The following is a 27,592-nucleotide window of genomic DNA, read 5'->3' on the forward strand; positions in this document are numbered from 1 at the left end:
CCGCCCCCATGACATAAAACGCTGTGGTTTGTGGAGAGTACGGGGCTTAAATGACGCAAAATGCCGCTATTACGACCCGCCCTTTCCCTGCGGACCCGCAATTTGCAATAATTAAACTGGCGGGGAAGGGGGGGGGGGGGGGAAGACTTGCCAACCTTCTTGGGGGGCTGGGAGGCGGACACGATTTTCATTCCGGGAGAGTAGGCAAGCCTGAACTACATAGTCCAGCATGCCTTGTAAAAATTTTACCTTTTGGGCATGCTAAAACCATGGCAGTGCATGCTGGGAGATGTAGTTCCATAGCACCTGGAGAGCCACGTTTTGTATAAACCTGCTGTACTGGTTATTATAAGACAACATGAAACTGAGTAACGCTGCCCCTCGGGGTGAAATAACCGGTGTGAGCCTGAAAGGAGATGAAGGAACAGCAGGAAATGCTAAGCACCACTACAGTGGTTCTAGGACAGTGACGATGAGGTACTGCGTACCTCCCAACTGTCACTTTTTTGGGGGACGTTCTCGCGTCCCGCCGGGTGCTGAAATTGTCTGGTGGCAGGGGGCTGTCCAGCAGATTACAGAGCCGCTGGTCAGGCCCTCACAGCGACATAAACAGGGCGTGGCCTCATGGAATGATGCGATTCGCAGGCCCCGTCCCCTTGCAGCTAAGCCACAACCCCTAATTCCGGGCGAGCACCTTCGGCGTGCGCAGCTATCCCGGTTACTTCTCTAAAAAGTTGGGAGGTATGTTACTGTGTGTTCCTCTGAATAAAAATGTGTCTGGCTCAGTGGTTCCTAAACTTTCCTGACTCACTGCGTCAGGGTTGGACTGGCTCACAGGGGAAAACCCCTGGTGGGCCCCACTGTCTGGGGCCACTACCTCCTCTTGGGCCTATGGTGTATTTACCATTATAATCTGGTACATTATCATACATTCACTAGCAGTATGTACTATATATACATTGATATTGCACTCTCTAAGGTTAGACAAACCTCTGTGGCAGCTGGCCACACCCCCTCTGTAGATTAGCCACACCTCTAAACAAAGGCCCCTATCGCTGCATTCCCCGGTGGGCCCTTCAGTTCCCTGTCCCACACTGCATGGTGCCCTAGAGTGTCAGCACCCCTAGGGTAAAAGTTTTCTTATTTATATATGGGTATGGGTGATTGGGTCGACCACAGAAGGTCAACACATAAAATAGGTCGACATGTCTAAGGTTGACAGGGTTCAAAGATCGACGCAAGCATTCGATCGAAAATGGCTAGGTCGAGTTTTTCACATTTTTTGTGATTGATGTCGACACAATCGACATGGACACCATCCAAGTGTTTTCTGAGTCCCCTAGCATGGCTCGCTTGTTGTGTTGACCTACCAACCCTGTCGATCTTAGTCATATCAAAATATTTTATGTGTCGACCTAAGCCATGTCCACATTCAGTGTTTGACCTAATGACCGTATATGGCCTGTACAACCGCGTCACATGCCCCGCTGGTCTGTACAACCGCGTCACATGCCCCGCTGGTCTGTACAACCGCGTCACATGCCCCGCTGGTCTGTACAACCGCGTCACATGCCCCGCTGGTCTTCACAACCGCGTCACATGCCCTGATGGTCTGTACAGCCGCGTCACATGCCCCGATGGTCTGTACAGCCGCGTCACATGCCCCGATGGTCTGTACAGCCGCGTCACATGCCCCGATGGTCTGTACAACCGCGTCACCATGCCCCCATGGTCTGTACAACCGCGTCACATGCCCCGATGGTCTGTACAACCGCGTCACATGCCCCGCCGGTCTGTACAACCGCGTCACATGCCCCGCCGGTCTGTACAACCGCGTCACATGCCCCGCCGGTCTGTACAACCGCGTCACATGCCCCACCGGTCTGTACAACCGCGTCACATGCCCCGCCGGTCTGTACAACCGCGTCACATGCCCCGCCGGTCTGTTCAACCGCGTCACATGTCGCGCTGATCTGTTCAACCGCGTCACATGTCGTGCTGATCTGTACAGCCGCGTCACATGCCCCGCTGATCTGTACAGCCGCGTCACATGCCCCGCTGGTCTGTACAGCCGCGTCACATGCCCTGCTGGTCTGTACAACCGCGTCACATGCCGCGCTGGTCTGTACAACCGCGTCACATGTCGCGCTGATCTGTACAGCCGCGTCACATGCCCCGATGGTCTGTACAGCCGCGTCACATGCCCCACCGGTCTGTACAACCGCGTCACATGCCCAGCTGGTCTGTACAACCGCGTCACATGCCCCGCTGGTCTGTACAACCACGTCACATGCCCCGATGGTCTGTACAACCACGTCACATGCCCCGATGGTCTGTACAACCGCGTCACATGCCCCGCTGGTCTGTACAACCGCATCAAATGCCCCGCTGGTCTGTACAACCGCGTCACATGCCGCGCTGGTCTGTACAATTGCGTCACATGCCCCGCTGGTCTGTACAATTGCGTCACATGCCCCGCTGGTCTGTACAACCGCGTCACATGCCTCACTGGTCTGTACAGCCATGTCACATGACCCACTGATCTGTACAATTGCGTCACATGCCCCACTGGTCTGTACAATTGCGTCACATGCCCCGCTGGTCTGTACAATTGCGTCATATGCCCCGCTGGTCTGTACAACCGCGTCACATGCCTCACTGGTCTGTACAGCCATGTCACATGACCCACTGGTCTGTACAATTGCGTCACATGCCCTGCTGGATACATCTTTTGTTATATTTATGAGTCATGCTATATTCTATGTGTGTACACGCTGTAACACTACCAAACGAAAACACTCTCGCTGGGAATACTGACTTTTAAACTAACAAACACTCTGTCCCAGCCCTGAAAGGGTTCCGGCGTGCTCTGATGACATAACGCCGTTACCAACTGAATTCACTTTAACCCATATAGAAAAGGCGCGCCGCCACAAACCAGTGTGTCAGGTGTCTGTGTAAATACTACAGGGTTGTACTGTGTCTGTGGTGCACGTCTATGCATTTATGGTAATTATCAGGTGGGGGAACAATCTGGGGAGTGAGAACGGAGAACGCAGAGACAGCTTCAGGGCATTTACAGAAGCCCGTCTGTATGTGGCTGTTCTAATAAACATAGATAAGACGTTCCGGTGAGACGCAGCAAATAACCTCATCCTCTTCGCTTACCTCCTGCGCAATAAACACCAGATCTAAACAGACAATCGCTAATTCACTATACACCAGGAACACATCAATAAACGCTGTTCAGATGAGGCCGCAAGCGGCAAAGAAGCAGCTCTGCGGCACGGTTAGAACGACGCTGTTGAAAGTTCTCTGGCACGGCCTAGCACGCCTCTATCGGGCAAAAGAGGGGCAACGTGGGGCCAATGCTCAAAACGAAATGAGGCGCCCGATCCGGGAGACGGACGAGTTTTCTAATAGCAGCTGGAGCAGCGCAGAGGGAGATTGTTGCAGGGCGGTGATGAAAATGTCACAGGTTGCGATGGATGCAGCCATAAGACAAACCGGAATCTCCGCATCCACGCCGGAATCTGTCCCAGAGGCACACTACAGATATGAGAGCAAGATCGCTGGGCTGAAGATTCTTTCAAGGGTCACATAGAGAGAGAAATATTGGACAATTACTGTAATTCAATTTAATCCCCCAGCATGCTGTCTGGGAGCGCAGGCCGTCCTCTCAGGTTGTGTCGCTTTTTGCTGAGGCTATTTAACTGCCGGCGCCGCAGGGAAAATTTGGATCATTCTTGCTGGAACAAATGGGTTTGTCAGGAAGGGCTTGGGTAGTCGTCGCAGTCCGGATTCAGCAATGCCAGCCCGGCCTGGCTGGGACGGTTCTCAAGCAATAGTCATTTTGTGCTGTGTGAGACCGGCAGCCTATTCTGTGTAGGTGTTACGTGAGAAGGTACTATCACTGTGTGTGGGAGGATTTCCTTGCTGTGGTTCCAGCCTTGCACAGGCCTCCACCTCCTCCCTCAGCTGCTGACAATATCTGAATCAGAATCTTGTCCTCCCCACAGATTGTATGGCCTGGTAAATGTTTAGCAAACCTTCGTCCTCTGGCAACGCCTTGTGTGTAGTACAGAGTGCAGGATCCAGAGCTCAGATCAGTCCATACAGGGCTCTGGTCTGAGGGAAGTTTGTCGCACAGGCCCCAAGTTCTCCAAACTTTCACTCCAGGGCTGTGGGTCCACAATGTCCTGCCCCTGGCTATCATGCTGCAGTGGAGGATGCTGAGGTGAGCTGACTGGATAACCCATCTACGGATGTACCTAATGAGCTGAATATGGCTTCAGAAGATCCCTGCGCCAATCTGATTGACCACTCTCATGTACCAGACTTTGAGGTCCGCCTGGTACTGAAAATCGCCCTGACGGTGATCTATGGAGTTATCCTGATTGCTGGGATCCTGGGGAACAGCGTGACCATCCAGACCACCAAGGTGCTGCGAGACAAGGGCTACCTACAGAAGGGGGTGACGGACCACATGATCAGCCTGGCCTGCTCTGATCTTCTGCTCATATTGCTGGGGATGCCGGTGGAGCTCTATACCGTCATCTGGTTCCCGTTCTCCTCGACCTATGGAAACATCACCTGCAAGCTGTACAGCTTTCTGTTCGAGGCCTGCAGCTACGCCACCATAATCCACGTGGCCACGCTTAGTTTTGAGCGCTACATGGCTATCTGCCACCCCTTCCGGTTCAAGCTGATCTCTGGCACGCGGGCTGTGAAGCTGATGATCTGCTTTGCGTGGCTCACCGCCATCTGCGTGGCGTTACCCTTGATTTTTGCCATGGGAGCGGAGAATCCCCTGACGCCCATGCCAAAGAGACGTTTGCTCTGCAACACTTCCGCGTTGCACCATCCGAAAGCTAACGCCACCCTGTGCACCAACCTTAATTCCAAATGGGCCGCCTTCCAGGCCTGCATCTTCAGCGCTTTTATTGTCTACATCCTGGTCCTGGTTTCTGTGGCCTTCATGTGTCGGAAGATGATGGTGACTCTGATGGCGGGAAAGAAGGGGACGATCACGGTGAGGGGTGAGCACACGGCCAGCGTGTCCAATCAGATGACCAAGAGCAACAGCCCCGAGGCCAGATCCGCACGGAAACAGACGATTATGTTCTTGGGTAAGTGCCATTAGTGTTTGTGGTGGCCGTTAATCGGGCAGGAGTCCGCCACTGATGCGGTGGGGCAATACACCCTTCCCGCACAATGGGCCAGACTTCTAGTTGGATCTCCAGTGTGTGCTGGTAGTCATGACAACTGTTTTCACTAGCGGACGGATGGTATCCAGATGATTGGTCAACAGTATCTAGGCTGACATTGACAACCGGTTGACATGCACTAGGTCGACATTGACAAAATATTGACATGCACTAGGTTGACAAATAATTAACACAAGCAACAGGTTGACATGGCAATGGTCGACGCATGACAATGTTGACATGATTTTTTCATACATTTTTTTTTTTTACCTGAATTTTATTGTACTTTTTTATGTTTGAACTTCGTCTGGGAACAGCAAAGGCGAGTCAAGCGAGGGTACGCACTATGCTAATTGGGGGGTCCAGATGCTCCGATGTCGACATTGACACCCAAAAAAGTGAAAACTCATGTCAATCTTTTCATGTGTCGACATTTTGCTTTCCTTGACCTTTTATCAATGTCGGACCTTTGCTGCCCACCAGGGATGGATGGGGAGCGTAGGTGTACAGGGGGAAAGCAGCGATTGTTTGTGAGGCGTTAATGCCTCTGCCGTTTTGGGTGACTCTCAATCGGAAACATTGGGGTCAATTTACTAAGCAGGGAAATCCTAATGAAGATGGGATGTCACCCATAGCAACCAATCAGATTCTACTTATATATTTAGCACCTTCTAGAACAGGGCTGGGCAATTGCGGCCCTCCAGATGTTAATGAACTACACTTCCCAGCATGCCTTGCATCAGTTTCAGCATGGCCACATAACAAAACTAATGCAAAGCATCCTGGGATGTGTAGTTCATCAACATCTGGAGGGCCGTAATTGCCCAGCCCTGTTCTAGAATATAAATAGAATCTAATTGGTTGCACGTAGCAACATCCCATCTGAAATAAAACTCCCACCTTAGTGAATTTACCCCTTTATGTTTTATGGCTCCCCACCCTGTGGATTTGGTGTGGTATCAAAAGATATACAGTGTCCAGGAAGACAGCCAATACGTCGACATGCGTTAGGTTGCAAGGTCGACACAAAATTGGTTGACACACACTTTTTTTTTGCTAAGTGGCCACCATCTGTAGGAAAGCGCACCACTCTTTCTGCAACGTGTGTTTCGCAGCGCTCACCACTGGTTACTAATAGCAATTGCAGGCCACCACGGATGGTAAATCAAGCAAATTTTGGTGAAATGTGAAAAAAATCCCAAAACTTGCATCGACTACTGTCTTGTTGGCCGTTCAACCTGTTGACCTTTCATCTGTCAACCTTGTACCTGTTGAACGAATGCATGTCGGCAAATGGTGCCGACCTATTGACGGTCTGCCTAGATGTGGCAGATCTATCATACATGCCATGGATACTGTGACAAGCTTACTGGTAATATGTAACATGTGATGTCATCTTTATGACACGTCAAACTACGCATTCATCAGGAAAAAATCTTAAGGCTTCAGGAGAATTCAAGAAACCTTTAAAAAAAATGGGCGGATGCTGATTGGCTGAGAGAGCTCGATCAGCCAATCTGTGTCCGCCCCTTTATTGTGAAATTTTTTTTTATTTTTTATTTTTATCTCATGCCCGCAGACCACCACTCGCTGCTCGGAGCTCTGAGATGCGATACATCGCTAAGGGCTAAAAAGTACCCATGATGTGCCACTAATAGGTCTGATTGCGGTTTATCTTATGTTCCGCAGGTCTGACCTCTGAATCGGGACTGCCCGTCGGATCGGATGTCATACATATGCGATTTGGCCCGATCCGCCGGAATCGGGTAAAGCGGCCCAAATCGCATAGTGTATGGGGCATCTATTGAAAGTAGATATTAATATTGGCAAACGTTTCAGCTTCACATTATATAATAACATTATTACAGAACTTATATATATATCTCTGCCCCTCCAGCCCAGTGTCGTCTCTGCCCCGGTTATGACACGGTGACCTGTATGTGCAGTAGATGCGAGCAGCGCGTTTTCTTGATCGCCGGCTTAGAGTTGCATGTCACAGTGTCACAATGTTTAGATGTCAGCTGATTGGGTGTAACCCACTGTCATGTGTAATGCCGCGGTTGTGAGCCACACCTCCCTTCTGACATCACTTTGGGGGAGTGCCCCCAGCCCCTCTGTCTCCAGTGAGTAAATGCTCTGCAGCAAGTGACGGGGGATCCCCTTCTACCCCCCCACTGGGACATTGCTGCCTGTGGGTGGGACAGGGGGATAGTCCCAAAATAAAGGGATTGCCCCCCCCCCCCAGCCGCCACTCATTGTCCAATGGAAATCGGGACAGCTGGGAGGTAAGGGGATCTCTGATAAACCTGTGATTGCTATAAGTGTTAGGCATACTTGCCGACTTTTGCTGGCTGCCTTCCGGGAGAGAGCAGCCAGCTCCGTTATACAGGGGGGCGGGGCTATCGCTGGGAGCTTAAGAGGCAGATTGGGGGCGGAGCCACAGACGGGCTTCCTGTTGGGGGGCGTGCCTACAGTGATCGCGTCATTTTAGCCATGCCCCCCGCAGTGCAATGCCAGTATTTCAGGCATTGCACGGCGGGGTTAAAATGATCCGATCGCGTCATTTTACTCATGGACCCCCCCTGCCGAGGGGCGGATCGCGGGGGATTGGGGTTAATGTGGGAGGGTTGCCCCCCTACATTCCGGGAGGGTAGGCAACCCTGGTGTTAGGTACACCACGTGCTCCAGTAAGTCTATTTTTAAAGGTTTAGATCCAGATGTATCAAGCTTCAAAAAGTGATAAAATGTAGAGTGATAAACAACCAGCAAATCCGCTCCCACCTGCCATGTTACAGGCTGGGTTTGAAAAATTACAAGTAGGAGCTGATTGGCTGGTTGTTTATTACTCTCCACTTTCTCTTTTTGAAGCTTGTTACATCTGGCCCATAGTGTTTCCAAACCTCTGTCCTCAGGGCACACTGACAGTTCAGGATGTGAGGATATTCATTCTTGAGCACAGGTAGTCAAATCTGAATAACTGATGCACTAAGCTTCAAAAGTGATAAAATGGAGAGTGATAAACAGCCAGCCAATCAGCTCCTACCTGACATTTTTCAAACACAGCCTGTGACAAGGCAGGTAGGAGCTGATTGGCTGGCTGTTTATTTCTCTCCATTTTATCACTTTTGAAGCTTAGTGCATTTGGCCCGAAGTCACCTGTGTTCAAGTATGTATATCCTTAAAACTAGGGCTGTTGGTGTGCCTAGAAGACTGTGGGACACAATGGTATAAACTGTGTTCACAGTATAATTACAGTGGGCACTGATATCTGAGGGCTACATGTCACGCCGTAGTGGATGGTAGGGCACATGAATATGGGTCATTGGGTCGACTTCCATTTGGTTGACAGGCCTTAAGTTGACACATGAAAAAGGTCAACATGCCTAACGTTGACAGGGTCAAAAGGTCGACACAAGCATTAGGTCAACATTGGGAAGGTCGACAGTCAAAAGGTCAACATGGGTTTAAAAAAAAAAATTGTCAAGAATGTCGACAGTCGACATGGACACTAAAAAAAGTGCACCGCATCCCCTCCCATGGCTCACTGTGCTCACCATGATTCAGGCGTGGGTGGTAGGGCATGAAATGCCACCTGTCGGCATATGTCAGCTCTGAAAAATGTTGAACTTTTGATCATCCACCTGTAAATTATGTGAGGACGGGGGAGGTGCAAATGATGGGAGAGGGGTTTTCAGTTGACGCTTTCTTGGGGTTAGCATGGTATCCCCGCTTTTCATGCATCTTGTTGAAAAGTCCCACTTATGTATTTTTTGATGTTTTGGGTAAGGGGTACTACTGCTGTGGGCATTATATGTATAACCAATACCACTGTGGGCATTATATGTATAAGTGACACTACTGTGTGTGTCCTAGCATGAAAAAGGGGCACTACTATGTGGTGTAATATCAGTTGGGGTTTAATGTGAACATGATTTGTGCTACTATGTGGCATACAGATGGAGCCTGCCTTGTCTATCCCCGGCACTCGCCAGATCCCTTGCGCTGGCGGCGCCGGCGATAGAGACTGGAACGCACGCGTGTCTCACGCGCACGCGTGTCCCAGAATAGCAGCGGCTGGGCAGTGTATAGCAGCCCGTCTCCGCTTCGGGGAGACGCTGCCCAGTTCGGGAAGGGGGGGGGGGAGGCATCGGGGACACTTGAAGAATTATGAAAAATATATATAAATGTTACTAATTAATTTAATTTAAAACGTAACTTTTAATAAATTATGCACTAAAAACAGGGGGGGGTGAATGCGTCACTTGTGTATGCACACAGGTGATTTAAATGAACAGTATCTGGTAAGCCGGCACAATGCTTGAGTGGTATGTGGATCAGAACTACCTGTTAGATGAAATTAAGGCTCAATTAGCACAAATGCATAAGGTTATTAGTACAGGTAGTCAGATCGATGGTCATCCATGGTCTTTGACTGATTGGCCTGTGAGCCAATCAGAATATGGAGATGGGGCTTCACGGGGGTCCTGGGTGGCGCTATGCTCCGTGTCCCAGGAAAAAGCAAAACAAAACTATTCGTTTAAGCTTGACACTGATGGTGGGAAACCATCTGGTTCTCCCCAATTGATGTCAAAACTATTTGACATCGGCCATCAACCATCGATGTTTTCTAAACGTCGATGGCCATCCCTACTATCAGCGGAAATTACTTTCACCACCTCTCTAGGGCCACTTTAAGCCCCGGTGACGCCCGCTCAGAGGGTATCGCTCTGGTGACAGCACTGATGCTGTGAGGTGATGAAGAGTGTATGAAGCAGTGATAAGGGAGGAGAAGTGATAAAGTTCCTTGTACTTTATCACCGGCCAATCAGCTCTTGACTATTAAGTTACAGGCTGGGTTTGAAAAGGGGACAGCCAGGAGCTGATTGGCCGATGATAAAGTATCCAGGCACTTCATCATTTCCCCTCCCTTATCACTGCTTCATACATCTGACTCACTGGTCTGGACAAGTCATGAATGGGCTGGGGATTAGGGATGCTGGGAACAGGGGAGGGGCTGAGGCGTCTGTAAAAACCTGTTTGGGACTTCCTGGCAGGAGAATATGTATGACACATAGGACAATGGAGGTTCCTTACAGATGACATACATGGGGAGAAGGGCTGACTAGACGATTGCAGAGAGAGCAAATCTGGCTGCGCAGTCCCAGCTGCTAATAACACATTTATTGTACAGAAAACTAATTGAACCTTTTATAGGGGATGCAGTCATTAGGTTGACAGTCAAAAGGTCGACACATGAAAAAGGTAGATATGCATTAGGTCAAAAGGTCGACATGGGAAAAGGTTGACATGCATTTTTTCCTGTTGTTTTTTTTTTTTAAGGATTTTCCCAGTCTGTGCAAGTGTGCGTTGCGCTTGGCCACGCCTGCCTTTTTCTGGCACACCCAGAAAATGGCAGCTTCCTGTCGCTCATACAGCAACTGTTGTGCTGTAACTGCGACTATCTAGCGATGAGGAATGTTGTTGCTATTTGTGACTGATACGAATGCGCTGTCGTTCGATTATCTATAAGATTCACCTCAGACCTATGTGAAATGCAGGTGCAGCTGCAGAGAGACGTTGTTAAGGCCTCTCCTATTTTATACCACAATAAGCATCCCCCGCTATATATCTCGCAGTTATTATGTATGCTGAGCGACGCACAGAGTGTCTCCATCCTGCGACAGGCCGTGCTTATTTAGCGGATTTACGCCTCCTGCAATATGCAGCCTGCACGCGAGGCTTTCATCCCCAGATCACGGCCACTGTGGAGCCATTTTTAATAGTAAATGTGGCCATTAAAATATCAAGCTCATGTGTTCTAAAGCGACACCCGGTAATATTTAGAGCTGTGATTTGATTTGACTGTTTATGCCCCCTGTGACAACTTGCGCAAGAAGGTTTTCTGCAAGAAAACAACCTTTAGTCAGACATTGTGACATTAAATCGGCTGATGTACGCATTGCGCTCACATCCGAAGCCGGTCTGCTCCAGTCACAAATCTGATTTTCATTGCAGAAATCTCCCCATAAAATAGTATTTCATTGGGAGTTTAAGGCATGGATTTTACAGCCACAGTATGTGCAGTGGTGATAAAAGTGTCAATAAATGAATTGTGATATTTCATTATGCTGGAAATAGAGACGTGAAGTCTCCATCGCACGTATTCTGTAGTATACAGGCCGTCGGAGCACCTGGCAGAACCCCGGTTTGCCCACTGATGAGGTTGGTTGTAGGTAAAGGACATTTTTTAAGGGCATCAGAATGATTTAAAGGGAAATCTATCCTTTTTGCTGTTGTGGAAAATGATCTGTGATCTATACAATTTTATATCGCTTGGTGGTATAACATACGGCACTTTTCATGACGAGCTTTGCATGCCATCTTGGCAGGTGAAGACCAGACACAGCTGGAAGGGGCATCTGGCAAATGCCAGAAGGGCCAATAGCCTTATGGGCCTCTCTGGAGGCCTGGCAAGTAGCTCCGCCTCCCGGCGCCCTGTATAGCAGACATGCTCGCGGCACACCCCTGTGATGCGTGACCACTCCCCTTTCTTCTCATGTACATGCGTCTGGGGCACACAAAAGAACAATGTTGGGGTCTGATTTATGCGTTCAGCAAGGCCGTGTTTACCTGTTTGCTAGGCAGCGCATCTACGCAGCCTAGTGAGCAGGTCTGAATAACCCCCTAAGAATGGTCACAAGAGAGGGTCAGAAATTAGGATAATTGCAGTAATGAGAAATGTATCATCCATTGAATGTACCGGAATTCACATACTGGGGGCAAAGGAGCCAATTCCTGGGAGCAGTGAGATGACCATAAATGCAATTTCAGTCCTATCCTGTGAGCCCGGGCCGTTCTGTGTATGTACGGCCTACTGACTACACGTGTGCGGCCGTTCTGTGTATGTACGGCCTACTGACTACACGTGTGCGGCCGTTCTGTGTGTGTACGGCCTACTGACTACCCGTGTGCGGCCATTCTGTGTATGTACGGCCTACTGACTACACGTGTGCGGCCGTTCTGTGTATGTACGGCCTGCTGACTACACGTGTGCGGCCGTTCTGTGTGTGTACGGCCTACTGACTACACGTGTGTGGCCGTTCTGTGTATGTACGGCCTACTGACTACTCGTGTGTGGCCGTTCTGTGTATGTACGGCCTACTGACTACTCGTGTGTGGCCGTTCTGTGTATGTACGGCCTACTGACTACACGTGTGTGGCCGTTCTGTGTATGTACGGCCTACTGACTACACGTGTGTGGCCGTTCTGTGTATGTACGGCCTACTGACTGCTCGTGTGCGGCCGTTCTGTGTATGTGCGGCCGTTCTGTGTATGTACGGCCTACTGACTGCACGTGTGCGACCGTTCTGTGTATGTACGGCCTACTGACTACACGTGTGTGGCATGTTCTGTGTATGTACGGCCTACTGACTACAGGTGTGCGCCCAAACCACATGCGACGCCTGATGATGCGATGCATATATGCGCACGTAGTGTGTTTTGCTGGAGTTCTGACGGTCTCAGTCTCCAGTCTGGCCGAGCAGATAGATTGTGCTGTACACACTGTAGAGGAGAACCTTGGCACTTCAGCTGTTGTTGAACTACACATCCCCATACCTCCCAACTGTCCCGCTTTTCACGGGACCGTTCCGGTTTCTTGGGACATTCCAGCATCTCACCCATGGACGGCAGTGTCCTGCGGGGGGGAATTGGGAGTGCCCGCGTTGCCCGTGAATATCCACAACGTCTATTCCTGCATCCAAAGGGGCTGGGGGCATGGCCAGCAGCTCACAGAGCACTGGCTGTGCCCACACAGCGGTGTAAATGGTGCGTGGAATCACGGGAGCGTTGCGAGTATAGCCCATGCCCCTTGTCGCTAGGCCACGCCCACAAAATTCCAGGTGTCCCGCTGCACAATACCCCAATGTTGGGGAGTATGCTTCATTAGTGACCTAGCAGGCACACGCAAGACAATGTGCCCAATGTATCGGCCTGATCCGCCACAGCGTATCGTCTCCTGTGTACCCAATATTGGGGAAATAACCGTCGAAGCCGTGCCAGCCCAGTTCCTAATAGTCTCCTTTGCCGTCTTCGCAGAAATAATTGGCTTTATCATACGAATATGATGTACGGTAATTAAAAGCCAGGGAAGTGCAGTATTATTCTTGCTTATTTTAATTAATTTTCCAGACAAATGGAATTAAAACAATATAGTTTCATAAAACCTGATTATCTTTCAAGTTATCGGAGAAAAATAAAATCTAGGAACCTGCGGAGCGGTGGAAGCGTTCTCCAGCGTCCATCTTTCAATGTCTGCAATTCTAAAGAACCCATCACTGGCAGTCGCCGGGCAGATTGAATCCATTTAACAAAAAAAGGTTTCATGTCGAAAACTATTACTACATCAAATCCATCAACGTAACACATGAGATCCCAGCAGAGTTCTCCTGGCAGCGCTGAGAGGACGGCAGGAATACGCTGTATATTGTATCTCTCCCGGCCGTCCCCAGGCAGCCGACACGTAGGACTACCGACAGCGGCCAGGCCACATCACAGGAGTGCGCCACTAATGAAGTCACAGCAGGACATGTCACAAGAATCTCGTTTCTTTAATTAATATATACACACATCCATCTATTATCTGATAAAAGAGAAGTACAATTTATTTAATTTTTTTTTTACAAAATGCGCAGTCTAATGCTGTCCCTGGCAGTGTGGCGCCTTGCAGCATGACGAGGTCAGAGGTCACGCTGCACAGACCGCACTGCTCCTCTGTCTCCTGGCCCGTCTGCTTGTCTCCTGCATGACCAGCTCCTGGGCGCACACGCCTGCCCCGCTACCGGTCGAACTGGCTGGTTTTTCACTTTTTTTTTAACAGAATGTCCACACAGCCGACATGGACACAGTTTTAAGTGCACCGCGTCCCCTCGCATGGCTCGCTGCGCTCAGGGCACTATTTTATTTTCCCACCATGCCATTGTGGATGGTAGGGCATGAAATACCATCTGCCGGCACATGTCGGCTCAAAAAAACAGTGAAATCCCCATGTCGACCTTTTGACTGTCAACCTAACCCATGTCGACCTAGACCCCTGTCGACCTTTCAGTATGTCAACTCAACGGTGTCTGTCGACCATCTTGTTGTCAACCCATCGACCGTATACCCACTAGGGTGTGAAGGTAGAACATAATGTGTGCCGGGCATAGCAAGGCACCAAAGTGCACTTTTTTGGTGACCATGTCGACTGTGTCAACATTCGGGACCAAAACAAGAGAAAACCCATGTCGACTTTTTGACTATCAAACGAATGCTTGTGTTGACCCTTTGACCCTGTTGATCTAAGGCCAGTCAACCTTTATTGGCCCAATGTATGTCAACTTTAACAGTGTCGACCCAACAAGCACGACGATACATGACCCATCATTCACTTGTACATAAACAGTCGTCTGTGGGGATCCGGCAGATTAGGAGAGTGAAGGATTTAAGGCCGGGATCTGGGTGTCCTTCATGTCCCATCTGTAGTCATGAGAGGGATAATCTTCAGCCTGGACACTTCTCTGCCTCTATTATACAAATCAATGTCTCCTGCAGACACTCCAAGCGCCGGGAACAGAAATGACATTTCCTTCGCTGCATAATTCTCAGTGTATTATCAAAAAATAATTTCTCCCTTTGAGAAAATAATGATAATTTATACATTTATATTCATTCATTTCCATTTTAAAGCTTTTCAGCCTTTCCTGGAGTGAAGCATTTTATGGTTGGTACTATCATTTATTAAAAGCAAGCGTGCGTAATTATTAAGCTCTGGGGATGCGGCGGAGGTTTGTCCGCCTTCGCCTTAAAAAAAAAAAAAAAGAAATATGCAGAGGAATTTGCTGCTGCTAATTTTTTTACCACAAACGTTTTCTCTGTTTGACAAAGGCGGGTTCCGGCCCATTCCGCTCCCCCTGTGCTGCGGCACATATTAATGGTGCATTTCTTTGTACCTCTGCTTTGATAATAAGGCTTCTTGCTAGTTTCTTTTGTACCTCAAGGGTGACATGAAGACAATGGCGGATAGGGCCTGTGTTGTGCGTTACTCGGCCAGCTTGTGATGTAAGATCCAGGGAACGGTGATACATGCAGTAACTGATCATCCATTCCTTTTGTTCTCCTACAGTAGCTCCGGCTTCCAGAATCTCTCCGCCATTCGTCTTTGCGTGACCCTATTCTTGTGACTCTGGCGAATATAGCATCCAGCTTCTTGGCATTATCGTAGCCTATGAGGTCTAACTGAGGCGTGATTCTTCATTGTCCATCCCTTGCCCTGGCCTTCTGGATAGGGCAGGGACAATTTTTATACCCCCACCCCGGCCTTTTTGGCTGGTGGGTTATTTAATCATTAATCTTTCATTTGTATTTTTGTCACGTTTATTGGACTGTAGGCAGTGGTGTAACTAAAAAATTTGTGGCCCTCTGCTCAAAACATTTCTGACACCCACCCACATAAATGTATTCTTTTTTCCCCCCCTAAATGCTCATTGCCAGGGGTTACATGCTCATTGCCAGGGGCACAGAGCCGGCCCTAGACATAGGCAAACTGGGCAAATGCCTAGGGCATTTGGAATGCCTAGGGGCACCAGCAGCTTCTTCTGATTAAAATGATATGCAGCATGCCTGTATTCTGTGTGAGTGAGGCTGTATCTGCATATGAAATAGTGTATTCATGGAAATCACTGTAACATAGCATTCCGTATGCAGGTACAGCCACAGTCACACACAGAATATAGGCATGCCGCATATCATTTTAATCATTGGAAGCTCCTTGTGTGTGCTGGTCAGATAACAATGCAAATAAGACGAATTTTCAGCAAAAAAGGCACCCAACGTTAGCAGAACTGGCCTGGAGCTGCATGGCCTATTGAGTCAAGATGGATGAGGAAACATCTGTATCCAAACAGAGGTCACAGTGGCCCTTATTCTGATCGGTGTGGCAGGATCCGAATATGCGGCCCGCACCGTGCGTCCTAAACCCCGCCTTCCATACGGATCGCCAACTCAGTCCGAACGTGGTAAGAAGCTGTCCGAACGGACCGCACGTGTATTTCTCATGAATACACCTCCTCCATCTCAGGGAACCTTCCCATCATTCGATGGTCGCAGACTGCAGGACCGAGTGGTCCACCAGCTCCCGCAACCTCAGACCACACGGGCATTTCTCCGTGCAAAAGCAGGGATCTGGGCGGGCAGCTGACATCCGGCAATGTCATATGTCCGCCCCCTACACGTGCGTCACGACCGCATTACCATACGTACGCCCAGCGTTTTCATGGGAACGCCCATGAAACGCGGGGTGTAAACATATGGTAATGAGCCCAAACAGCCCTTCACGCCCCTCTCCACCCCCTGTTCGTAGTGTACACATTTCATGCGGAATTCGGACGTGCGTCCCGTTCGCACATGCGCAGAGACGCCTCTGCACATGCGCAGACACAAAACATCGGCGGACCGACCGCACGCGGACATTACCGCACCAACCAGAATAAGGGCCAGTGTTAGCGGCTGTGCGAGTGCTGTCTGCAGGTGGGTTGGTTGTGCAATAGTGTTCGGCATATGTGTTAGGGGCATTATGTGTGTCATGTATAAATGCATTAATAATGTGCGACATGTGTAACAGCCATTAAGTGTGTCATGTGTATAAGGGCATTAATAATGTGCAACATATGTGTAATGGGCATTATGTGTGTCATGTGTATAAGGGCATTAATAATGTGCAACATATGTGTAACAGGCATTATGTGTGTCATGTGTACATGGGCATTAATGATGTGCAACATATGTGTAATGGGCATTATGTGTGTCATGTGTATAAGGGCATTAATAATGTGCAACATATGTGCAAGGGGCATTATGTGTGTTATTATGTGTATGAAGGGCATTAATAAAGCTTGGCATAATGTGTAAGGGGCATTATGGTTATAAGGACACTAATAATGTGTGTCATGTGTAAGGGGCATTACTGTGTGGTATTATCAGGGGTACCAAGAGAAAGGGGTAGGGGGTACAAATTACCCAGGCCAAAGTCTGATGGAAGGGCACAGTGGGGGCCCCGGGCCCCCTCCCCTTAAGTGACAGCAGCAGCTGCAGCTCTTCTCCTCTGCCCAGCACACACTGCACACTCAGGATTTTTTTCTAAGGGTATAATGTGAATAATGTGAGGAGTAATGTATATAAGGTAAAGTGGTACTACTGTGTGATGTAACGTGAATAAGGGACACCATGATATAATGTGAATAAAGTTGCACTACTGTGTGGCATAATTTGAATTCGGGGTACTATTGTGTGGCCATGCCCCTTCCCAGCAAGAACACACCCCTGTTTAGGCCGCGCACTGAATTTGTGCACTGTTTCTATTTAAAATATTGCAGGTAGGAGCACCAAAATGATGACTGCTATGATGAGGGTTGATGGTGCTGGGAAAGGGGAGCAGGGTCAGAGGCGGAACTAGTGGCGGTGGTAGGGGGCACCAGCCAAAAATCTTGCCTAGGGCGTCATTTAGGCTAGGGCCGGCTCTGCAGGGGCAATATTTATTCCAGAGGCTACATATCGCTCTACCCAGATGCTAGAGGTCCTACTGGGGAGCGATATACTTTACCCAGTATGGCGTCTAGCATCTGTCTCATCCTAGGAGGCAGCCATTTTTGAAGGGACATTTTCAACAGATTCCAGATAGATGGCCCGACCCATTGGAATCTGCAGAGACCATGTGAACCCACGGCGCTGGCTCCCCCAAGGCACCACCGTGCCATTGTTATGCCATTGGCTGTAGGCAATCCACTATAGGCTGCCCTAATCCCCATGTACTAAAGTTCTACCCTCATCATGGGGAGAGTGGAGGTACAGTATTTGATTCCCAGGGAATGCTTCGGCTAACCCTGGAGAAGATGGGATGACTCCACCCACAAGGAGGAGGGAAGATTAGTGTAGAGCAGTGGTCAGGGAACTCGGTCCTCATTACCCCACGCAGTACATGTTTTGCAGGTCTCCTCACAGAATCACAAGTGAAATAATTATCTCCACCTGTGGACCTTATAAAATGTGTCTGAGTAATTAGTACACCTGTGCACCTGCTGGGTTACCAGCAAAACATGCACTGTGTGGGGTAATGAGGACCGAGTTCCCTGACCACTGATGTAGAGCGTACCCTCACATCTCTCCCCATAATTTGTGCTAGGAGCCAAACTTCCTTACTGCTGCACCTGTCACACTTTACTGCAGATGTGGATGTTAAAGTATGAAAAAATCCACGAAAAACTTGAGTTGACCGTTTAATGCGTCGGCCATTTTTGTGGGGTGGGACATCCTATTGTATCCGTCTCTGTGCACATTCGGAACAGAAGCCCAAAGGCTTCTATTAACCAATGCCAATTACAGATGGCACTGCCTACCAGGTACAACGCCAGGTGTTGGCTAAATCCATACTTGTGCGTAGATTATATTTTCAAACTGATTGGTGTATCAAGTCAACTGAGCTTAAGCATGGATTTCCTTAAACCCTGGACTGTTAGGTTTCCTCAATAACCAAGTTTGGGAGCTACTGGTCATTGTGACATCACATAGTTGCTGTACAGCACGTTGTTGCTGCGACTCTCCCGTTTCCCCACATCCCTAAGCTGCTGAGATCTGGTGGCTGTGAAGCCATTGTTGGACATTGTCAGCGACGTGGTCAGTAACAACATACAGTAAGTTGCTTTTGAACAACGTTCAGTTGACATTACAGGACCCGATGCAGTGGTTCCCAAACGTTCTTGAATCCTGGCGCCCTAGAGAATCCGCATTGGTTTACCGATGCGATTGAATGTCCACGTGTTTTATGATTGGCAGCCACAAGCTCTGGGGTTACGTATCACTTTGACCATAAATAATTTGAATTGTTCCTGGATCACCAACTCAAGGCACGCCTGTGGGGAGCCTTGTGGCACCCCAGTGTGCTTAGAGACAGTTTGGGAACCATAGACAATGTATGCTACAAAACTCTCCCCTAGGAGACCACTATTCGCCTGAACCATTGACACCAGGCAGGATGGACCTATGTATCCACTGGCTCTTACACCTCTACTGGAATGTCTGGATATTCTTTAACGCGCTCTCCCTGATCATTGTAACTTGGATGTATCCTCCTGTTCTCTCTCTCTCTAGTGAGCATTTGTTACTTTTAGCATCGTTAACAACTACCGGCGATATCGTAGTGCTGTGAGATGATGCAAATCTTTTCACTAGATCCACTAGGGGGCGAGACTCTACCCCAGGCACCACTAATTGGCTATACATCTGTTACATCTCGTGGATCAACACAAGTAAGCATGCTATTGTATTCTGATGAAGCAGGAAGCTGACCGGTGAAACGCACCAGAATTAATTAATTATGACGTATGTGTGCAAAATAATTGACTTTGTGAGTCTTTTTGATTATTTCAAGTTTTCATTGATGTACTGAATAAACGTATACATTTTGTAAATGAACTACTGCTGGAATATGGTGGTGCCTTATTGGTAAGAGTACCATTGCATGGAGGACCCCAGATTCGTCTGTACACAATATAATCCCCTAATTAAACAAGGATCACCACTAATCGGAACACCTTTCTGCCCCTCTTTTGAATTCATAGTTTGATTTCTAATTATCTTTCAATTTTATAATTTTAATTATTTGCCTGATTTAGTTTTTATATTCCTTGCGATCTTAAGTATCCCCCCAGAGATACAATACTGGACTATCTTTATTATCGGTACTTGTGAGTTATCCGGGCTGCCGATCTTTTCATCGCGCCCGAAAAATCGTGGGCATCGCGTCGGTCACGGCCATTATAAGGGGCCGCGACGCGACCGACGCGATGCCCACGATTTCCCATAGACAGTAATGTTAAAAGACGCGATGGACCCGATTTCCCATAGACAGCAATGTTAAAATGATTACAGTAATGTTAAATGATGTGCAAAATAAAATGACAATGTGAAATGGGCCAATATGATATGTTTTAAAAAAAAATGTTTCATGGCCCCGTTAACGCCATCCCGCTATTGACGCCAACCCGAAGCGTGGCGAGCCCGCGAGGGGGGCCGGTACGCGTCCTCCGACCTTTTCATACCTTTACTATCCTCGTCGGCGTGGAGTTGAGAATAGAAAGTGTGGCGAGCCCGAAGCGTGGCGAGGGGACGCGGACACCTGTGAAGCCCGCAAGGGTACGCGGATACCTGTGAAGGGATTCGCGTCCCCTCGCCACACTTTCTATTCTCAACTCCACGCCGACGTGGATAGTAGGGGTAAAGGTCGGAGGACGCGTACCGCCGCCCCTCGCCACGCTTCGGGTTGGCGTCAATAGCGGGGTGGCGTTAACGGTGGTGGGGGGCCATGAAACATTTTTTTTTAAAACATATCAAATGTGAAATGGCCATATTGGCCAATTTCACATTGTCATTTTATTTTAACATTACTGTCTATGGGAAATCGGGTCCATCGTGTCTTTTAACATTACTGTCTATGGGAAATCGCAGGCATCGCGGCCCCTTATAACGGCAACGACCGACGCGATGCCCCCGATTTGGGGGTAAATCGCGGGCATCGCGTCGGTCGGGTGTCCTTAACTAAACTTAAGGACAAAATCGGCAGCCCGGATAATTCACAAGTACCTTATTATCTTGTTTAAAGGGTTAAACATCTATCTGTTGTGACTTCCGGCTTCGTTCCCATCTCTTGTCTACACCACAAAGGAGCAATGAATCCAAATACTAATTATTCCCACTTATAAACAAGTGTTGAAATGTTGATCTTTATTGAACGAGGTTTTGACGTAACGACTCTTTCATCTTTCAAACACAACCGGTCTTTAACATGTGAGACGTTGGGTAAAATAACACCTGCCATTTACACCACCTGATGTCTGGCCTTATTGCACTCTGCGTTCCCGCTACTCTCCGTTTAGAGAATAAGCCCCTAAGCTACGTATTTGTCCTTTTATTGGCTGTTCGTGCATGTTCGGAGAAATTAAGACAATTATACCGTACAAGAGCCCTATAGATTTCTGTCACTAAAGCTTATTTACAATTATATCCTTGCGCCCCGTCCTGCTTTCCCAGGACCTCTTATAAGGCGCACGCTTGGCCGCCTCCGTCTTGTTTTGCCTCAGTCCCATAACATAATGTTTTGGTAATGATACAGAACATGAATTTTAGTGTGCACAGAAAATGACAGACTGCCCGTCTGTAATGGCTGGAAATTGAGTTTGTGCAGTTTAATGGCTGTAATGTTTCACACTGGTCTTTCGTTAACCAGAATCCTCGCTTCACAGGCCTCCGCAGTGATTTTCTTCTGTGCTCCCCGTGTGCGCGGTCTGCACTTACTCATTATACCGCTCACTCCTGGGTTTCCTTCCCGGACGCAGAACAGCCATTTGCAGAAGCGCAATGATGGGATTGTGATTACAGAAGCGTTATGTGGGCCTGTGCCGGGATTGTTGATCCAGGGAGAGTCACGTATATACCCGGCTACTGGGACAAAATGTTCCCAAATGACGAGTCGTCACTGCGGTTACCAAGACGGAAAATGACTGGTGACATAAACAGGTTCTATAGAAAAAGATAGGTTCCTTTTTTTTTTCTTATGTATTTTGAGTTCCCCTTCCGTTCAGACCCTCGGCCCGGTTCAGTTCCCACTTCCTGGGTCCAGGGGTCTACGTTGGCGCTAATCAGGTTTGCAGACACATTTTTTTGGGATGAAAACACATTTTTGCATCGATCGTTTGACCTCTTAACCTTGTTGACCTTTTCACCGGCAAGCGCTTGATGTATTGAATTGACTGAATCTACTTTTGGGGGATGGAGCGGTTGGAATGCTATCGGATCACCGACACCGGAACTTCATCATGGATGAGGATGCAGATACCAAAATCCAGACAGCTGGCATCATTCCAAACAGAAGTTTGCTGTGGTGGGTTGGGGGGGAGGGGGTTAGGTTTAGACACTGGGGAAGGGGGGGGGGGTGTAAGGTTAGCCTGCAGGGAGGGTGAAGGTACTCAGGAAGGAGGGTTAGGTTGCAGACCTGCAGGTTACAGTGGCATCTATTCCTGGGGATAGGGGAATGGCCAGCAGCTCACAGAGAACTGGCCATGCCCCCCAGTGGTGAAACAGGGAGTGGCCTCGTTGGTGTAGCCATTCCTGGGAAGCCACACCCCTTTTCCTGTGTCGGCACCCCTTATCGAGGGGTATGTAGTGGGTGTGTCACACTCTGCCCAAAGGGCGTGTCCAGGTCCACATATGGGCGTGGCTATACTTAAATGCTTGCTAACATTAGTAACAATATATTTTGGGAAGTTTTGCAAGTATTGATAGCAACATCGCTGCCTGCAGTATGGGGTTTCTTGTTTTGCAACTATATATATTCTCGGTGATATTTATTTTCTTCTTAGCACAGTATACATGATTAATGTGATGCCTATAAAATTTTGGCCTTGTGTGAATTCATCTCTAGGCATAGGGACTGTCTACATCTTGTAAGCACTACCCATATTTATGGGAGGTGCTGTTTTGTTATACCATTTATAGCATTAGTCAAATCTGTATGAACACCAGATACTCTTGTTGGTAATCTTTGTTTAGTTAAACATATTTAAATGACCATTACCCGAAGTCACAGTTTACTAGCAGCAGCAGCACACTATGGTTAAGTGCACACCAGCACAGATAAGACCCTGTGTGTTCATGTGCTGCTTCTCATCGCTCTCCTTGCAGAGAAACTTCTAAAGCAGGATATACACCTAAAAGATGTACAGTATCCGTCCAGTGTGTCTGGTGGGAGCAAATATCTGGTAATGTATTGTGAGCTAAGGGCAATCAACCCTTGCTCTCAAATGTTGGCAAGCAGACAATCGTCATTCAAAAAGTAGGTTAAGTCCATTTGATTTAACAAATGTATATGATCATTTTTGTCCATTTTTCCAGCATCTGGGAACAAATGGTTGATATACTGTACAGTATGTTCCCATAGATTACCCAATTTTTGTTACCACCAAACAGATTGGACAAACAAATATTTAGGTGTGTACCAGCTGAAGTGGCGTTTCTGGCAGAATCTGATGAATCCGGGAGATTAAAAGTACGATGCAGGTCAGCAGGAGATTTAGAACTTCAATTGGAGCCTCCTGCAGGATGTGGGAGAGTTTGCAACGGTGGTTTGGAGAGACCTAAAGTATACACCAATCCGCTTCTGTCCTGCTACTAGAACGGCAGCCAGGAGCTGACTGGTTGGTACTTTATCTCTCTCCAAGCTACGATATATAAAAATTTACTTGCACGGCTCATATCTAAGAGCTGTGAATTCTGGGACGAATGCTCCTCTGAGTCCGCTCCGATGTCCTTTCAGTTATTGTTTGTGTCGCTTCTCTGTCCGCGCTCCGTCCTGCAGGTTTACCGAGCGGAAACGTCTCACGTGCGTGGAACGTGCAGAACTCCATTTAATGAATGCTGTATAGAACAAGCTTCCCACCCTCTTGTAAACAGGTTTTAAATTCAGTATTCAGTATTAAGTAGTTCTCACTCCCCCTCCAGAATGATCTGGAATACGTGGCTGCTTGAACAATTTGTGTGCTGGCATTTCTCCAGTGTTTTGCTATTTAATTCTTAATTTACATTTTTAATGTGCTGTGTCCTCATTTGTATGACTGGTTTTACTCATCTGCATTTATATCTAATAGAAAGGAGTTTTCGACAAATAATTATGCATACTAAGCAGCAGTTAAGACCACTTTGCCGGAGCTAGAACTGGCGAAACGGTTTCATTGTCAAGATGTTCGGCTTCCGTTTTTTATGCTTCACACAGCAGCTTTTCTATCATCCCCCCCCCCTCCCCCATACACCCCCCCCCCCCATACACCCTTTGTTGCTGGATTAGAGATTCCACCGGAATCCGCATATGACTTGTGCTGTTACACGCTTAGCTCTTGTGCCCCGGTCAGCGCACTGTTGGCCTGCCTGTGGGTCAAGTTATGAGTCGTACCCATCATGGTACCTTGGCATAACAGTGGGTTTACCACGTTACGCAAAGGGGGTAATTCAGACATGCTCGCTAGGCTGAGTATATTTGCAGCCTATTGAACAAGGCAAGTGCACCCCCCCGCCACCTGAATTCCCCCCCCCCCCCCCCCCTTGCTGCGGCATGGGTGGCAGGCAGCGCGGGGCAGGTAGGTAGATGTGAAGTCAGCGGTGGGGTCCCTGCTTCAGAGGGAACTAGTAGCGCTACTATTCCCATCCGCCGCATGGATCCCGCCACTGACTGCCCATCTGCCGCAGAGACCCCGCCCCCCCCCAACGCTGCCCGGATCCCCACACTGACCAGGTACCGGGGGGGGGGGGACGGATGACACCTGTCTCCATCTGGAGGCCTACCTCCACCCGATGGCCCTGCCACCATCCAGGGTCCAGGGCGGGCACAGACCTTTTGATGTCCGGGGCCCCCATAGACCTTAATCCGGCCCTGCTTAGCATTGAATGATTTTTCTTCCGTTCGCAGCCGAGAAGTAGCCCAGGACTTCGTTTTCTCTGTGAATTCAGGCCGAGCAGCCAGGGCAACGCCTGTGTTCCCTGGGGCCCTCCCAGCATTTCTATGAGCATGACAACCATTTTTGTGGACACGCCCATGAAACAATCAAGTGCCCAACCCGGAACAACCCCTGCCTGTCAATCAGGCAGCAAAGTCCCCGGCGATTTAAAATTTCGACGAAGGCGCTCACTGCGGGGGATTGCACATGTACATTAGTGCCTATGCGCAGAACCCCACCATCAACAGAGGGGCTGAATTTGCTGCTCAACGAGCAAGTCCTTCGAATCAACGAGCAAGTCCTTCGAATCAACCCCAAAGTCCAAACTTTCACAGAGTCTTTGTCCAAGTCCCTGTTGAAACGCAATAGTGGAGTCAGACTCTTCTACCATATTTATGGGGCGATTTATATAAAAGTTTGGAGAGAGATAAAGTACCAACCAATCGGCTCCGAACTGCCAATGGCTGGGTTTGGGCTAACAAATAAATTGCATCATTGTACCTCCGCTCCCCGCTTTACAAGGCTGGGAATTGAGGGGGTTTAGGGACTTGATGATGTGATCGCTACACGGCGGCCCTCTGGTAACACTTAGGAATACATGACTTTATTCTCTAATGCACAGGTTCTCAAAGTCGGTCCTCAGGACCCCCACATAGTGCTTGTTTATAGGTCGCCTCACACAATCAAATTAAATAATTAGCTCCACCTGTGGAACTTTTAAAATGGATCAGTCAGTAATGAAAACAGGCGCAGTCAGATCTAAAGACGCAGTTGCATTGGCCCCAGCAGCTTTGTTCTGATTGGACATTCTTTGCATGCATGCAGTGGATTAGAGACCCAGCCAGAGGTGTTGGTTATTGGCAGGTACAGCTGTACTCACTGTTACATGTACACTGGTGATGGAGCGGACCTTGACCGGAGTAGATTTTCACACAGATTTTAATCTTTTCATTTCATGCTGAAACCGGTTTAGGAGCTTAGCAGGAGCCTTCTGTCACCCACCATGTTACCTACACAGTCTAGAAACCCAATGACCCCTGCACATGCTCAGTAGTGATCTCGGTGGCCATTTTGGGATAGGTCATGGAGCCTCCCTGGAGGACAGGAAGACTGTAGTCTGCAATGCATAGTAGGGTCCTACGATCTCAACAAGCCACAAACAACAATGTAAAACAGGAGAGAGAAGGGAACAAGGCTTACAGGGATGCACAGGCAACATACAGACATGAAACTAATAGAAATATGGGTGGAATTTACTAAAGGGCAAAATGTGTCCTAGATCCTAAGAAACGGAGTTTGGCCGCATTTCCCATATGTGATGAGCTCCAGAATTGATGTATTTCGGGGCTTGGATGTGGTGGGTGACTCCAGCTTTTGCAGGTGCTAGAGAAGCCTATGGGTTCCCAATGCATTTTATCCTGAGAGGGATATGTATGTTTGTATGTATGTATGTATATATGTGTGTGTGTATGTGTGTGTGTGTGTTGGGAACACCTCTGCATTGGAGTTCTTTACTCTTTGTCTGCGCTGATTAAAGATGAACAATCTAATGCCATTTCCCATTGCCAGCCCTTGACCCTCAGGTCACTGGCGTTTTACATTAAGCCGGTCATAGTCTGCGGATGAACATGATGCGTGACAATAATGATGATATAGAATATGTGTAGATGTAAAGCTTGACTAAATCTTAATTAAGTCCCTGAGCGGGAACTGCTTCTCTGGTAATAAAGAAGATGTATAGGAGAAAAGTTCAATAATCATCATTAAATTAAAACGGATGGAAGGGCCACTCGGTAATTTTATAAAAATACACAACTACGGCCGTCCTGAGACTTAAAGGGGACTACGGAGCACCGCACAATGAAGCGGTTAATATAGATCGCTATAGAAATAATAGGGACTATTTTGTGAATTGAATAAGTGAACCGGCCACTCGCAGAAATCGTGTTGGCAAAACTGCCTACAATATGGTGTAACCAATAGACCAGCAGCGGGGGTCCTAATGGGGGCCACATTGCTGCAGAGAGGTCACAATGGACAGAACACCCCAAAATTACAATGGATACTACAGTAATGGGAATTTGTTTTGTTATCTCCGGTAACACCGCTATTATAGCTGGCCATTATAATACAATAATTCCAAAAGGCGGTGACAATAGGGTTTGGGTCATACGGTTGACCATATAAGAAGGTCAACAGTTAAGGCCATAGGTCGACACATTAAAGAAAGGTTGACACAAACAATTGGTCGACGTGGAAAAGGTTGACAGCATTTCACTTTTTTGGTGTATGTCGACATGTACATTGTATAATGATGTGTTCACACTGTGCGATTTGCACTATCGATTGTGACTGTATAGCACATACAGTAGTGCAAATTGAACCGTGCTATCACCCGATTCGACCCCGATGCACATGTAAAAAATGTGTCTTTTAGCGCAAGAGAAAGGACTCCCGCGGAGCTGCCGGGGGAGATTGAGGGAAATCTGATGCGATACAGCGATGTGCCGCTGACAGCTGCGCGTATAATTTATCTTATGTGCAGCGCGTCTGACTCTGACCTGATCACCTAATGCACACTGGACCGCGCATCGGCTCGGATCGGCCCCCATACACTAGGGCGACTTGTCCTTAGGACAAGTCGCCCCCGACTTCCCCCTGAGCTTCCCCGGCTGCTCCCCGGGGGGAGCTTTATTAGATTGGCACTTGATGTGCCATTTTTTACATGTGATAAATCGTCTCGATTTATCACATGTAAAAAACCCGGGGAGCAGGGGGGGGGGCAGCTGGTGGGAGCAGGGGGGCTGGGGA

The 27,592-nt window shown here is 48.4% G+C and overlaps 1 protein-coding gene across 1 annotated transcript in view; it reads left to right on the forward strand.

Annotated features, from left to right (window-relative positions):
- Window positions 1-3,930: 3,930 nt before the first annotated feature.
- GPR39 (G protein-coupled receptor 39) overlaps window positions 3,931-27,592 on the forward strand; it is an 89,450-nt gene continuing 65,788 nt past the window's right edge. Inside the window, exon 1 of the mRNA XM_083154345.1 lies at window positions 3,931-5,129. Coding sequence (XP_083010471.1) covers window positions 4,286-5,129 — 844 coding nt within the window. The 5' untranslated portion in view covers window positions 3,931-4,285. The remainder of the gene's footprint in view (window positions 5,130-27,592) is intronic.

Source organism: Crinia signifera, chromosome 7 (genome assembly GCF_055691185.1).
Source record: "Crinia signifera chromosome 7, ASM5569118v1, whole genome shotgun sequence".
NCBI lineage: Eukaryota > Metazoa > Chordata > Amphibia > Anura > Myobatrachidae > Crinia > Crinia signifera.